The sequence below is a fragment of the Portunus trituberculatus genome, chromosome 46 (assembly GCF_017591435.1).
Source record: "Portunus trituberculatus isolate SZX2019 chromosome 46, ASM1759143v1, whole genome shotgun sequence".
Taxonomy (NCBI): Eukaryota; Metazoa; Arthropoda; class Malacostraca; order Decapoda; family Portunidae; genus Portunus; species Portunus trituberculatus.
In genome coordinates, this window is record NC_059300.1 from 2572956 (window position 1) to 2585455 (window position 12500).

General features: G+C 41.6%; 1 protein-coding gene across 1 annotated transcript in view; it reads right to left on the bottom strand.

Annotated features, from left to right (window-relative positions):
• Positions 1–12500, bottom strand: part of LOC123520235 (ran-binding protein 9-like) — an 18376-nt gene that overhangs the window by 83 nt on the left and 5793 nt on the right. The window contains exon 4 of the mRNA XM_045282345.1: positions 1580–1818. Within this exon, the coding sequence (XP_045138280.1) occupies positions 1580–1818 (239 nt within the window). The remainder of the gene's footprint in view (positions 1–1579; positions 1819–12500) is intronic.

The window sequence follows — 12500 nt, forward strand, 5'->3', positions numbered from 1 at the left end:
AAGGAACAGAAACACCTTTGACCCTTTATCTGCTGTGTTCATCCTTAACATTCTTACCACTGTAAAACACACACAGGAGAGAAAAGAAGAGTGAAAAACAGAAGGTAATTTTGTCCTTTCACGCTACAGAAACACTGACCAGAACTTAGTACAAAGTAATAAAAAGAAGTGTTATAGATATTAAAGAAGATTATTTGTTTATCAGTAAGAGGATTAAGCAACGCACACTTTATCATGATTTCTCTTGAACAGCGTGTTAACATTAATCTCACGCTTACCTTGCAGATCAGAGCCGCCTCTGCACGGTTCATCTCATTAGAAAGTTTGCACTATTTAATAACTCTGCTAGCTGTTAGAATATTGATTCCTCTCATGCACCATTCACGTGTTAGTATTAGATTCCATCCTGGCCTTACCTACCTCTTGCACGACTTGTTTACCTTGATTTTCACTACAGAATCACTCAGGTAAATGTTGAAAGCTCTCATTTTACATATCTAATCCCATGCTGACCTTAAACCTACCTCTCGCATTTTTTGTTTACCTTAGTTTTAACTACAGAATCACTCAAGTAAATGTTGAAAGTCCTCATTTCACTCGTAACCTTAATCATGTGTTAGTGTGTTGCTCCATGCTCACTTATGTTTTCCTCATCTTTTACTTCAAGGGAAAAGTTTCGGTAGAGAATAGCTCTGTTAGATGTTGAAACCCGTCTATGCAATCATAACCTCGCTCACTTCTTAGTATTTTAATATGACTATTAACCTTCCCTCTTGTTTACCTTAAGAAATAGGAAATTAAGCTACTAAATAGCTCATTGAAAATCTCTCCGCTATTGTTAATTCTCTACTCGTATTCGAAAACTCTTTTTTTATACAACGACCATTTTCAAAAGCCAAAGATGGTTAGTTAGTTACTTGTGTTAGTAATGTAGAATTCTGTTAGTTTGTCACTAGAATAATAATAAAACACCTTTAGAAACCTGTGTAACTTCAACTAGAGCTTTTGAAAGTACTGGAAAAATGTTTCAGAATTCTGTTCATCTTAGTACTGTGTTGATAATGAAGTGAACACCAACTGTTACTGAACACTTCAATATCCGGCTCGTATTTATCCCAGTGCTCACCACAACCACCTACTTTACTTACTAATTTCTCCTCCTGCCTCTTGTCCACCACCTCACCCATACCTGATAGAAAATACTCCATTCTCGTAAATTTAATCGTAGTAGTTATCCCAGCGTTATCCATTCCTTGTCTATTCTTTCTGCCCTCTGTTTCCAGCCTCCCTCGCTTCATGTCTACAGCCTTTCCCACCTGATAAGGAATACTTCAGTCACATAAATTTAGTCGTAGTCGTTTTCCTTTACTGCCTCCATTACCTGTTTATCTCTTCTGCCTTCTGTTTCCAGCCTCGTCTCATCTCTACAGCTTTTCCCACACACTCGAATTCATCACCGTGTTTATCCCTCCCACGCTCACTGTCTGCTGCTCCCTTCACTTGATTCAAAATACCTCAGTCATGCACTAGTATTTATCCCTTAAACTCGCTTGTACCGCCTCCCTTGCCCCCTCTTTACCCGGACGAGCACGTGCAATCAGGTGGCGGGGCTTCCCGTGGGTGGCGTCCGGTGCAGCGTTTTCTATCTCCGGGAGGTGGGGGACGTGCTTAATCCAGCCTCGTGCAGTGACCCGGCGTGGAGGGGAGGTGGTGTGGCGCTGCTGCTGCCGGGGAGGGGACGGGGCTGTCTCTGGTGGCGGTGGTGGTGGTGGTGGCACGGATGTGGTGAGATTTGGTGGATGGGGAGGCTGACGAGAGCTAAGGGAAAGGTGAATGGGAAGGAAGTTTTAAGGAAGTTATTGATGGGTTGAGGAAGAGGTTTGAGAGAGAGAGAGAGAGAGAGAGAGAGAGAGAGAGAGAGAGAGAGAGATTTGAAAGGACGAAATAAAAATGGTTATTATGATGGAAAAAGAAAATACAATGTTTTGAAAGAGAAAGTTACTGTATATTGTGAAAATCAAAGCGGAGAAGGAAAAATACGAGCAAAGGGATGAATTAGGAAGAAAAAGAAGATCAACAACATCAACAATAACAACAAAAACAACAACAACAATAAAATGCATAAAAAGAAGAAATGAAGACAGATCAAAACGCAGAGGAGAATGAGAATGAAAAACGAAGAAAAGACGAATATGAAAAAGGAAAAAATACTAAAAAAAAAGATAAAAAAGAAAGAAAAAAGATGATGATGAAGAGGAAAAAGAAGAAAGCATCTCAGGAAATATAAGAAGCGAAGGAGGAAATCTGAAACGAATAGGAGGAAGAGAAGGAGGTGGAAGAGGAGGAGGGGGGGGAGGAGGAGGAGGAGGAGGAGGAGGAGGAGGAGGAAGAGGAGAAGGAGGAGGAGGAGGAGCAAGTCTTCACAATTACTTGAGACTGATGAGGCGGTGAGCTTGAGAAATCTTTCCTAATCCTGCCTAAGACACCATCATGAGTCCCCCTCCCCCACCTCTCTCTCTCTCTCTCTCTCTCTCTCTCTCTCTCTCCACTAGTATGTATTAACTCCAATTCGTTTACTTATTTTTTTTCTGTTGTAACAAGGGAAATGAAGAGAGAAGGGCAGGACAATTTGGTGGTGGTGAAGAAGGGAATATATCGTGGATGTTTAGCCTTCATGTGTAGAGTGTTAGTGTGTTAGTTTGGTAGTGGTTAGGTTGTAATATATGTCAGTGTTGTGAAAGTTCTTGTTTATCAGTTTTTTTTTTTTTTAGTTTTTTGGTGTAAGATCTTTGTTAGATTGTCACTGGAAAACATGAAGACCAGATTAACTTCCTCCAGATGAAGCCTTTTTTTTTTTTTTTATACCATGTGGGCTTTTCACGGGAATTTCTGAGCTAAAGGGAATACTTTTTTGGGTACCTCCTATCTCAAAGCCCACCCGCTAGGAGACCCTTGCCGCAAGTGAGGAGGCCCAACCTACACTCGGACCGTGGACAGGATTCGAACCCATGCGCTTGGAGATCCCTCGGACCCCAAAGCACGTATGGTTCCACTGTACCACGGCGAGATAGGACGGTAAAAATATGTTTGGTTATGATTGCTTTGTTTTTTATTTGGAAGATAGGGAGGGAGGCAGGGTTTGAGTGTTTAAGTAGATGTATATTTATTGTTGATTTTTAGCAGTAGTTTATAATGAAAACATGCCACAAAAATCACAATAATGGAGACGCGAGCGAAGGTTAAGGTAAGATTGATCATTGCTTTGCTCGTAGTTTTTAGTGAGTGAGTGTTCAAATAGATTCACTAAAGTTGGTGCTGCTTTTAAGTGAGCTGTTAGTTCTAGTCATGAAAAGAGGCCACGAAGTTCACAGTAACTTTCAATAGAGTCTGGCAGAGATAATCGAGATGAAGTGTTGCGAAGTGTTAGGATATATTTCATGGTTCTTGAGTGAATGTTTGAAGTGAAAGTGCGAGTAGAGATACTATTTTTGTTATAGTAATTTGTTGGATTTGAAGAGAAAAGAACTTGTACTGATTATTCATGCGTGTGTGTGTGTGTGTGTGTGTGTGTGTGTGTGTGTGTGTGTGTGTGTGTGTGTGTGTGTGTGTGTGTGTGTTTTTCAATGCACAAAGGAAGCAGACGAAGAATAAAAAAAAAGAGAAAGAAAAAGAAAACAGGAAAACAGTACTACTAATTGCCTTCACTTCCCCAAAATAAATAAGTAAATAATGAAATAGAAAGTAGAATACGATAGATAAAGTAAAAAAGTTAACAAAGAGTAAACAAAAATCATGAAAACAAATAGATAAATACACAAAAAAATAAGATATAAAAAAAAAAAAAACGAAACGCAGATAGAAAATGACAAAAAAAATAAATTCAAGTTAAGAAATATCATGGAACTCCTTTCTTAACCAAACTCAAGTCGCAGGAAGAGAGACGTACAGATTCAGGCAAAGACCTCCTGTTATACCAGCGGATGAAAGAGTCAAGATCGTGGTTAACTCTTGCAGCAGGGAGGTAGACACATGTGGGGACTGCTGGGATGGGTAGTGGGAGGGTTTGCTAGCTGTATGGGGTAATCAGAGAGAGAGAGAGAGAGAGAGAGAGAGAGAGAGAGAGAGAGAGAGAGAGAGAGAGAGAGAGAGAGAGAGAGAGAGAGAGAGAGAGAGAGGATAATATGCAAAGTGATAAGAAACTATAGCTGCGATTGAATATTTTAGTTAACTACGTGTGGTTATATGACATTCCAAGTGTTGATGGTGGTGGTGGTAGTAATAGTAGAAGTAGTAGTAGTAGTAGTAGTAGTAGTAGTAGTAGTAGTAGTAGTAGTAGTAGTAGTAGTAGTAGTAGTAGTAGTAGTAGTAGCAGTAGCAGTAGTAGTAGTAGTAGTAGTAGTAGTAGTAGTAGTAGTAGTAGTAGTAGTAGTAGTAGAAGTAGTAGTTGTAGGAGTAGTAGTGGTAAGAGGGGCATTGTTTTCATCATGATACTCACACATACTCACAGATCTGGAGGAGCCTTTACGTCTGTGACTCCAGTTTAAACACCGCAATGTTATCACCTTTGTGGCCTTAGATGGTAGTGATGGTGGTGGTCACAATTATTAATGCTCTGTAGTTATATTATTGTTCTTGATTTTTCTAGTGTTTATCCAAAGTTTCCTTCAAATATATCCACATGATTCACAACGCTATTGGCAAATGTGTATATTTCCTTACATCGAGTCTTGAATGATTCTTAAATACCTATCTTGTGTTCCTTCTTGTGTTATAGTCGCTTATCATCAGTACAATCCTCATCATACTTACCAGTCGCAATGTTATGCTTCTATCATGTCCCCTCGTCATCTTCATTTCAAGACATTTGTCCCAGATTTATGGCTAACTCTTCTAATCTTTAAGGGAACTAGCATTCAAGTTGGCCTTTTTTTATATTTTTTTTGTCCTTGGCCAGCTTCGACTACATCACTATCATACTCCCTCCCACCCACTCACCTAACCACTAGTACCCCTACACCCCGTCCCCAGCAGACGAAATAGATATGCTACACAAAAAAGGTAAATGAAATAATAATTAGAAAGAAGTGCAGGTGTAAAGAGTAGCGCGGGGCCTTTATAACAGCTCTATAAACCAAAGGGCGTGGGAGGGAAGGAGGGAGGGAAAGGAAGGGAGGGAAAGATGGGAGGGAGAGGAGGCGGGGAGGGAGGGACTTCAGGGAGACCAGTGGGGGCGGGTGTGTGAGGATCAGAAGGGAGAGAAATAGGAGTGTGGAGAGAGAGAGAGAGAGAGAGAGAGAGAGAGAGAGAGAGAGAGAGAGAGAGAGAGAGAGAGAGAGAGAGATAATTAGACAGAATAACACAGAATGTAATAAAGAAATAAAAAGAAAAAGGAAAAAGAGGAAGAGGAGAGACAGAAGAGAACATATAATAAAGGAAGGAAAAAGGAAAAAGAAACAGAGAGAGAGAGAGAGAGAGAGAGAGAGAGAGAGAGAGAGAGAGAGAGAGAGAGAGAGAGAGACAAAGAACGAGAGAAAAATACAACGAAAGAGAGAGAAGAAAATAAGAAAAACAGAGAAAGACAGAGAAAAGACAGCTAATGATAGTAAAAATAGGATAAGAGACAAGAAGCAAGAAAGAAAGAAAGAAAGGAAGAAAGGAAGGTCGAGAGAGAGAGAGAGAGAGAGAGAGAGAGAGAGAGAGAGAGAGAGAGAGAGAGAGAGAGAGAGAGAGAGAGAGAGAGAGAGAGAGAGAGAGGAAGAAGCAGACCAGCAACCCATCATGTGAGCTTAAAAATTAAGATCAAGTGAGCCCCCGAGGCGGAGTGTGGCGGCGGGGCGGGTCGGTTGATAGGCCAGCCGTGACCCTGCTGATCCCGCACTAATCAAGGGTAAGTCACTCCTTCGAGGCAATAACTCACACTTACTCCGCGCACCACACGCCGAATCTTAATGGCTGTATGCATCTCCTCCCTCCTCCGCCGCCGCCACCACCGCTGCCTCCCTCTCTCTCTCTCTCTCTCTCTCTCTCTCTTGTTTTCTTTTGATTTTTCTTTATTTGCTTTTCTTTTGTTGTTTTTTGTTCATTTTGTTGGGTTTGTTCTTCTCTTCTTTTGTTCTTCTTGTTCTTTTTTGTCGCTTTCTTCTTGTTTGTCTATTTGTTTTCTTATTTGTTACTTCTTTTTTTTATTTTGTCTCTTCTTCTTCTTCTCCTTCTCCTTTTCCTTCTTCTTCTTCTTCTTCTTTTTCTTCTTCTTCTTCTTTTTGATTTTGTTGTTGTTGTTGTTGTTGTTGTTCATTGTGATTTCCATGTTCTTGTTCTTTTGCGTTTGTGTTCATCTTGATTTTTTTTTCTATTTTAGTCAGATTTTTCTTTGCATTTCCCTTCTTTTTCTTTTACTTTTCTTATATTTTATTTTAGAATTCCCTCTTTCCCCCCTGTCTTCTCTCTTTCTCTCTCTCTCTCTCTCTCTCTCTCTCTCTCTCTCTCTCTCTCTCTCTCTCTCTCTCTCTCTCTCTCTCTCTCATCCCCCTGCCCTCTTGTCCCCCGACGCCCGCCAACTCCCTCAAATAATTCAGTTTTTCACCACATTAAGATACCCCTTTTTGAAAACCCACTTCGCCTCACCTTGTTTGCATAATCCATCTCAACACTCGCTCTGGTTGCTTTGATGCACGACTGACTGGCTATTCACACTTACTTATTATTGTAGCCTTGTATTTTGGCAGTTACTTCTTTCCTTGTCCTCCCTCCCTCCTCTTCCTCCTCCTCCTCCTCTTCCTCCTCCTCCTCCGCTGCAGCATTCCTCAGGGGCCCGTCACCTCGTCGCCCGGATAACCTCAACACACCCAGAGTTTGTTTTGACGGCGAGGTGGCCAGATTAGTGAGGAAGAAAACGGGAACTGGCTTTAGCGAGGCGGATTTCGTGGACTTGAGGAAGGAGGGAGAGAGGTGGATGGTCGAGGAGGGAGAGAGGTGGATGGTCGAGGAGGGAGAGAGAGAGAGGTGGAGAGCCGTGAGTGGAGTAGAGAGGCGTGAGGGGAGGGAGGAAAGGAAGGGAAAAGAAAGAAAGTAAAAGGTGTGTGTGTGTGTGTGTGTGTGTGTGTGTGTGTGTGAAGGGAGGGAGTGAGGCGAAGGGAGGGAAGAGGAGGCAGTCTGTGAGTAAGAAATGGAGAAGGAACGAGTTGGTGGTAAAAGGAGGGAGTGATGGGTGGTGGTGGTGATGATGATGAAGATAGTGATGATGGTAACGCTGGTGTTGATGTTGTTGTTGTTGTTGTTGTTGTTGTTGTTGTTGTTGTTGTTGTTGTTGTTGTTGTTGTTGTCCTTGTTGCTGCTGCTGCTGCTGCTACACCTGCTGCTGTTGCTAGTGCTGCTGTCGCTGTTGCTATTGCTGCTGCTGCTGGTGATGCTTCTGCTGTTATTGCTGCTGCTGCTGCTGCTGCTGCTGCTACACCACTACTACTACTACTACTACTACTACTACTACTACTACTACCACTACTACTACTACTACTACTACTACTACTACGTACTACTACTATGATGATGATAAAAATAATATAAACAATAGTATTAATGATAATCGACAATGATGATAGTGACAGAAATGACAATGATAATGATGATTATGATATTAATAATAATAATAATAATAATGATAATAATAATAACAATAATAATTATAATAATAATAATAATAATGATTACATTATCATCATCATTATTACTATTGTTTTATTAATACTTCTATTATTAAAGATAATAGTTTCCAAAAAGAGAACAATATTTCAAGAACAATGAAAGGAATAGCTCTACATGATGCAAAATTTCGAAAATATCATAATAACAATAATAATAGTTGTAATTATAACAATAACAATAATAATAGTAATAATAATAATAATAATAATAATAATAATAATAATAATAATATAGTAGTAGTAGTATTAGGAGCAGCAGTAGCAGCAGTAGTAGTCAGTAGCAGAAGCAGCAGTGGTAGTAGCAACAGCAGCAGCAGTTGGTTGTTAATCAGCAGCAGCAGCAGCAGCAGCAGCAGCAGCAGCAGCAGCAGCAGCAGCAGCAGCAGCAGCAGCAGCAGCAGCAGCAGCAGCAGCAGCAGCAACAGCAGTGGCAGCAGCAGCAGCAGCAGCAGCAGCAGTGGCAGTAGCAGTGGTAGCAGCAGCAGCAGCAGCAGCAGCAGCAGCAGCAGCAGTAGTGGTTGGTAGCAGCAGCAGCAGCAACAGCAGCATTAGCAGCAGTTGCAGCAGCAGTTGTTGCTGGTGCAGCAGCAGCAGCAGCAGCAGCAGCAGCAGCAGCAGTGGTGGCAGCAGCAGCAGCAGCAGTGCAGCAGTGGTGCAGCAGCAGCAGCAGCAGCAGCAGCAGCAGCAGCAGCAGCAGTGGCAGCAGCAGCAGTAGCAGCAGCAGTGGTGGCAGCAGTAGCAGTGCAGCAGCAGTAGCAGTGGTAGTAGTAGCAGCAGTAGCAGCAGCAGCAGTAGCAGTAGCAGCAGCAGTAGTATTAGTAATAATAGCATTAGTAGTAGCAACCTTAGCAGCAATTGAAACAGCAGCAGCAGTAGTAATAGTAGTAGTAGTAGTAGTAGTAGTAGTAGTAGTAGTAGTAGTAGTAGTAGTAGAAATAGTAGTAGTACCAGCAGCAGCAGCATCAGTAGCAGTAATAGTGGTAAAAAGCAACTTAAAGAAGTATGAATCACAACAACAATAACAAAAGAAGCAAGAAAATTAATAAAATAAAATGCTTCTTTTTCTGTATTAGAAGGAAGAAAGAACATGATGATGATGATGAAGAGAAGGAGGAGGAGGAGGAGGAGGAGGAGGAGGAGGAGGAGGAGGAGGAGGGAAAGAGAGTAGCGGGGAGGAGGAAGGAGTGGTGGGAGTGAGGGGGGATCAGGAGCAACGCTTTCAGATAGCTCAAAGTTGTGGCGAAGCAGCTGTTGGTGGTAAGACAGTCTTAATGTGACGGACGGCTGGGAGGCGCCGCTCCTGTGACTCACATGAGGGAGACGGAAGGGAAAGGGAGAAGTGAGAGCGGGAGAAGTTACAGGAAAGGAGAAAAGGGGAGGGGAAGGGAGAGGAAAGAGAAAAGTAAGGGAGAGGGGAGAAATGAAGGTGTAAGAAGAACTAAGAGAGAGGGAAGAATTTAGGTAGAGAAAGGCTAGGGGAGAGAGAAGAAAGAGAGAAAGGAGAAACAGGAAGAAGGAAAGAGAAAAGGAAAGGGAGAGAGGAGAGGAAGAGGAAAAGAAAGAGAAGGAAAACATGAAAGAAGGGATGGGGAGAAATTAGTGCAAGAAAGAGCAATGAGAGAGAGAGAGAGAGAGAGAGAGAGAGAGAGAGAGAGAGAGAGAGAGAGAGAGAGAGAGAGAGAGAGAGAGAGAAAATGAAGTGCAACGAGAAGAAAGGAAGAAAGTAAAGATCGAAGACAGGGAGGAGGACGAGGAGGAGGAGGGGGAGGAGGAGGAAGAGGAGGAGGAGGAGGAGGAGGAAATGAGGAACGGGGAAGGAGGGAGGGATGGAGGAGGAGGAGAGGAGAATGCAGGAGGGATCAAAGAGAAGGAGAAGTGAGGTGAGGGAGGGACAGGAAGGAAAAGGGGAGAGATAAATAGAGAAATGTAGATAGGGAGGAAAAACTAACCTTTAGCCTGGAGGGGAAAATAGAGAGAGAGAGAGAGAGAGAGAGAGAGAGAGAGAGAGAGAGAGTATAAAGATGAAAAGAGGATAAGGTGGAAGTGAAAAGGGAGAAGACAAAAGAAGAAAAGGAGAAGGAGAGAGAGAGAGAGAGAGAGAGAGAGAGAGAGAGAGAGAGAGAGAGAGAGAGAGAGAGAGAGAGAGAGAGAGAGAGAGAGAGAGAGAGAGAGAGAGAGAGAAGAAGAAGAAGAAGAAATGACAGAAAGTGAAAATTTATACCCTTTACCTAAAATTCAGTGGTTCCCAAACTTTTTTTCTGTCATTTCCTTGCATCCAGTTCAACCATCCAGATTTCCCCCTTCATGTGTATGAGAGAAAGAGCAGTTAAAACACACTGAGACTATTTACTAATGTCATCGTCCTTTTGTTCCCTTCACATTGATGAGTGTACGGATGTCACCAATATTGCACAACTGCTTGCTTTTTGCCGCTTCATAACTGACAAAGGAATCGAAGAAGAGTTTATTTTTTTGCCGGCCATTAGAGATGACAACAATATATTCCCTGTCTGTCTGCTTTCTCTCTCTCTCTCTCTCTCTCTCTCTCTCTCTCTCTCTCTCTCTCTCTCTCAGACATGAGAAAATCCATCTGAGATTTTTTTAGTTAGTAGGTAGTGTAATTATTTCCCCCCCCAGTAGCTTCAAATTTCCCCAGGGTAAAATTTCCCCAGTTTGGGAACCACTGACCTAAATAAATAGTTTGATAGATAGATAGGTAAATAGATAGGTAGGTAGATTGATAGATAGATTAGATAGATAGATAGATAGATAGATAGATAGATAGAGAGAGAGAGAGAGAGAGAGAGAGAGAGAGAGAGAGAGAGAGAGAGAACAGACAGACATGGAATATACCTCCCTCCCTCTATCTCTCCTTAACTCGCCTCACACTCTAAAGACACACTGATTTCCACGTTAATAACCCACCACTTACAGAAGAAATAGGTGTGTTTGCTGAGAGCTCCCCTGTGTGTCTCCGGGTCGTGCTATCTGAACTAAACCTTAAGTAAATAACATCCAATGACATAGAAAAAGGAGAGAAGGATACTGTAACACGTGGGATATTACTGAGTGTGAGTGAAAACGAAGTCAATAGATGTGGAAAAGAAGTTAAGGTAATAGAGAAAATTGTAAAAAGAACGAATCTGAGTGGGAGAGAAGGTGACGTGATGCGAAGTTGAAGCATATTCTTAAGTAGAAAAGCAAAAAAAAAAAAAAAAAAAAATGTACGTGTTGAACAAAAAAGGAAAGGAAAGCATGGCAGAAAAAAGTAAGATGACTGTATACATAGAAGAAGTGGGAAGGGAATCATAGGGTAGTACAGGAAATGAAGTGTGTGTGTACGTGTTTGTTTGTGTGTGTGTGTGTGTGTGTGTGTGTGTGTGATTGTGTGAGGATAGGTGACACACACACACACACACACACACACACACACACACACACACACACACACACACACACACACACACACACACAGGTAGAAAAGAACATACAGGTTTTGACAAAGGAGTGAGAAGAGTATTGATAAAAAATAATAAATGTAGGAAAGCAGGAAGAGAAACATACTACAAACCAGAGAGAAAAACGAAAGAGGATAAAGGAAGAGTGCATTGTGTGTAAAGAGGGGTGAAAAAGAAAGGAATATATAAATAGGAAACCTGAAAGAGGAAAACACTGGAAAGTGTACAAAAGTGAGAAAGGAAAAGGAAGTGTATAAAAAAAAGGAAAGGGGAATGTTTATGTAGGAAAGAATGGGGGAAGTATACAAACAAACAAGGGAAGGAAAGGAAACAGGAAATGAAATGTACATGTTTATAGTATCAAAAGACTGAAAAAAAGAGAGAAAAATATCACAAACCAACATTCAGAGAGAGAGAGAGAGAGAGAGAGAGAGAGAGAGAGAGAGAGAGAGAGAGAGAGAGAGAAAGCCAAAAAATAATGATAAAAAAATAAAAGAGAGCGAGGAAGAAAGAAAGGAATGAAACACAGGAAAAGAAATTTAAGAGGAGAAAGAGGAGGCGTGAGAAGAAGAGGACGACGATGTGTATGATTAGGAGGAGGAGTCTTGGATTGAGTACAACGTGACATGCAAAACTCACATCATCATGGCTGGGGAGGGAGGGAGTGAGGGGAGGGGGAGGGGCAAGGGAGGGGAGGGAGGGAAGGACATGGCAGAAAGGGAAGCAAAAACAATGAGAGTAAATGAAAATACTGAGAAAATAGGAAATGAGAAGAAGGAATAACGGATAAGAGAAAAAGAAGAAAGGATTAGAAAATGGAATGAAGGATAGATGAAAGAAATGTGACTTAAGATAAAGACGATAAAGGAAAAAAGGAAAAGGAGAGAAAAAAAATGTGAAACGAACGGAACTTGGAAATGTAAAAAAAAAAAAGAACGTAAAGTAAACTGTAAGAAGCCAATAAGCTTATACAAAACAGTCCATGTGTAAAATAAGAAAGAGAACACACATACAAACATACTTATACCCAGTAGTCATCCGTATCCATAAATATACCTAATCTTTTTAAAATCTCCCTATTGACTTGCTACCAACCGCCTGATTACCAAGCTTCTTACAGTCACTTGCAAGACGGGAGACTCAGCAACACATCCGCGTCACACCCCAACTCTTCTCAAAACGCTCGAGTTAAAGTTACACATGGATTTTTAGCGTTGTTTTTGTATGGTACACTAGTGGCAGATAAACACAATCTCTTCCTTATACTCAGAGGAGAAACACACTTGAGATCCGTGCTAATCACCTTCGGGGCCTTTCAAAATAGTCGTGGTGAAAGACCAAA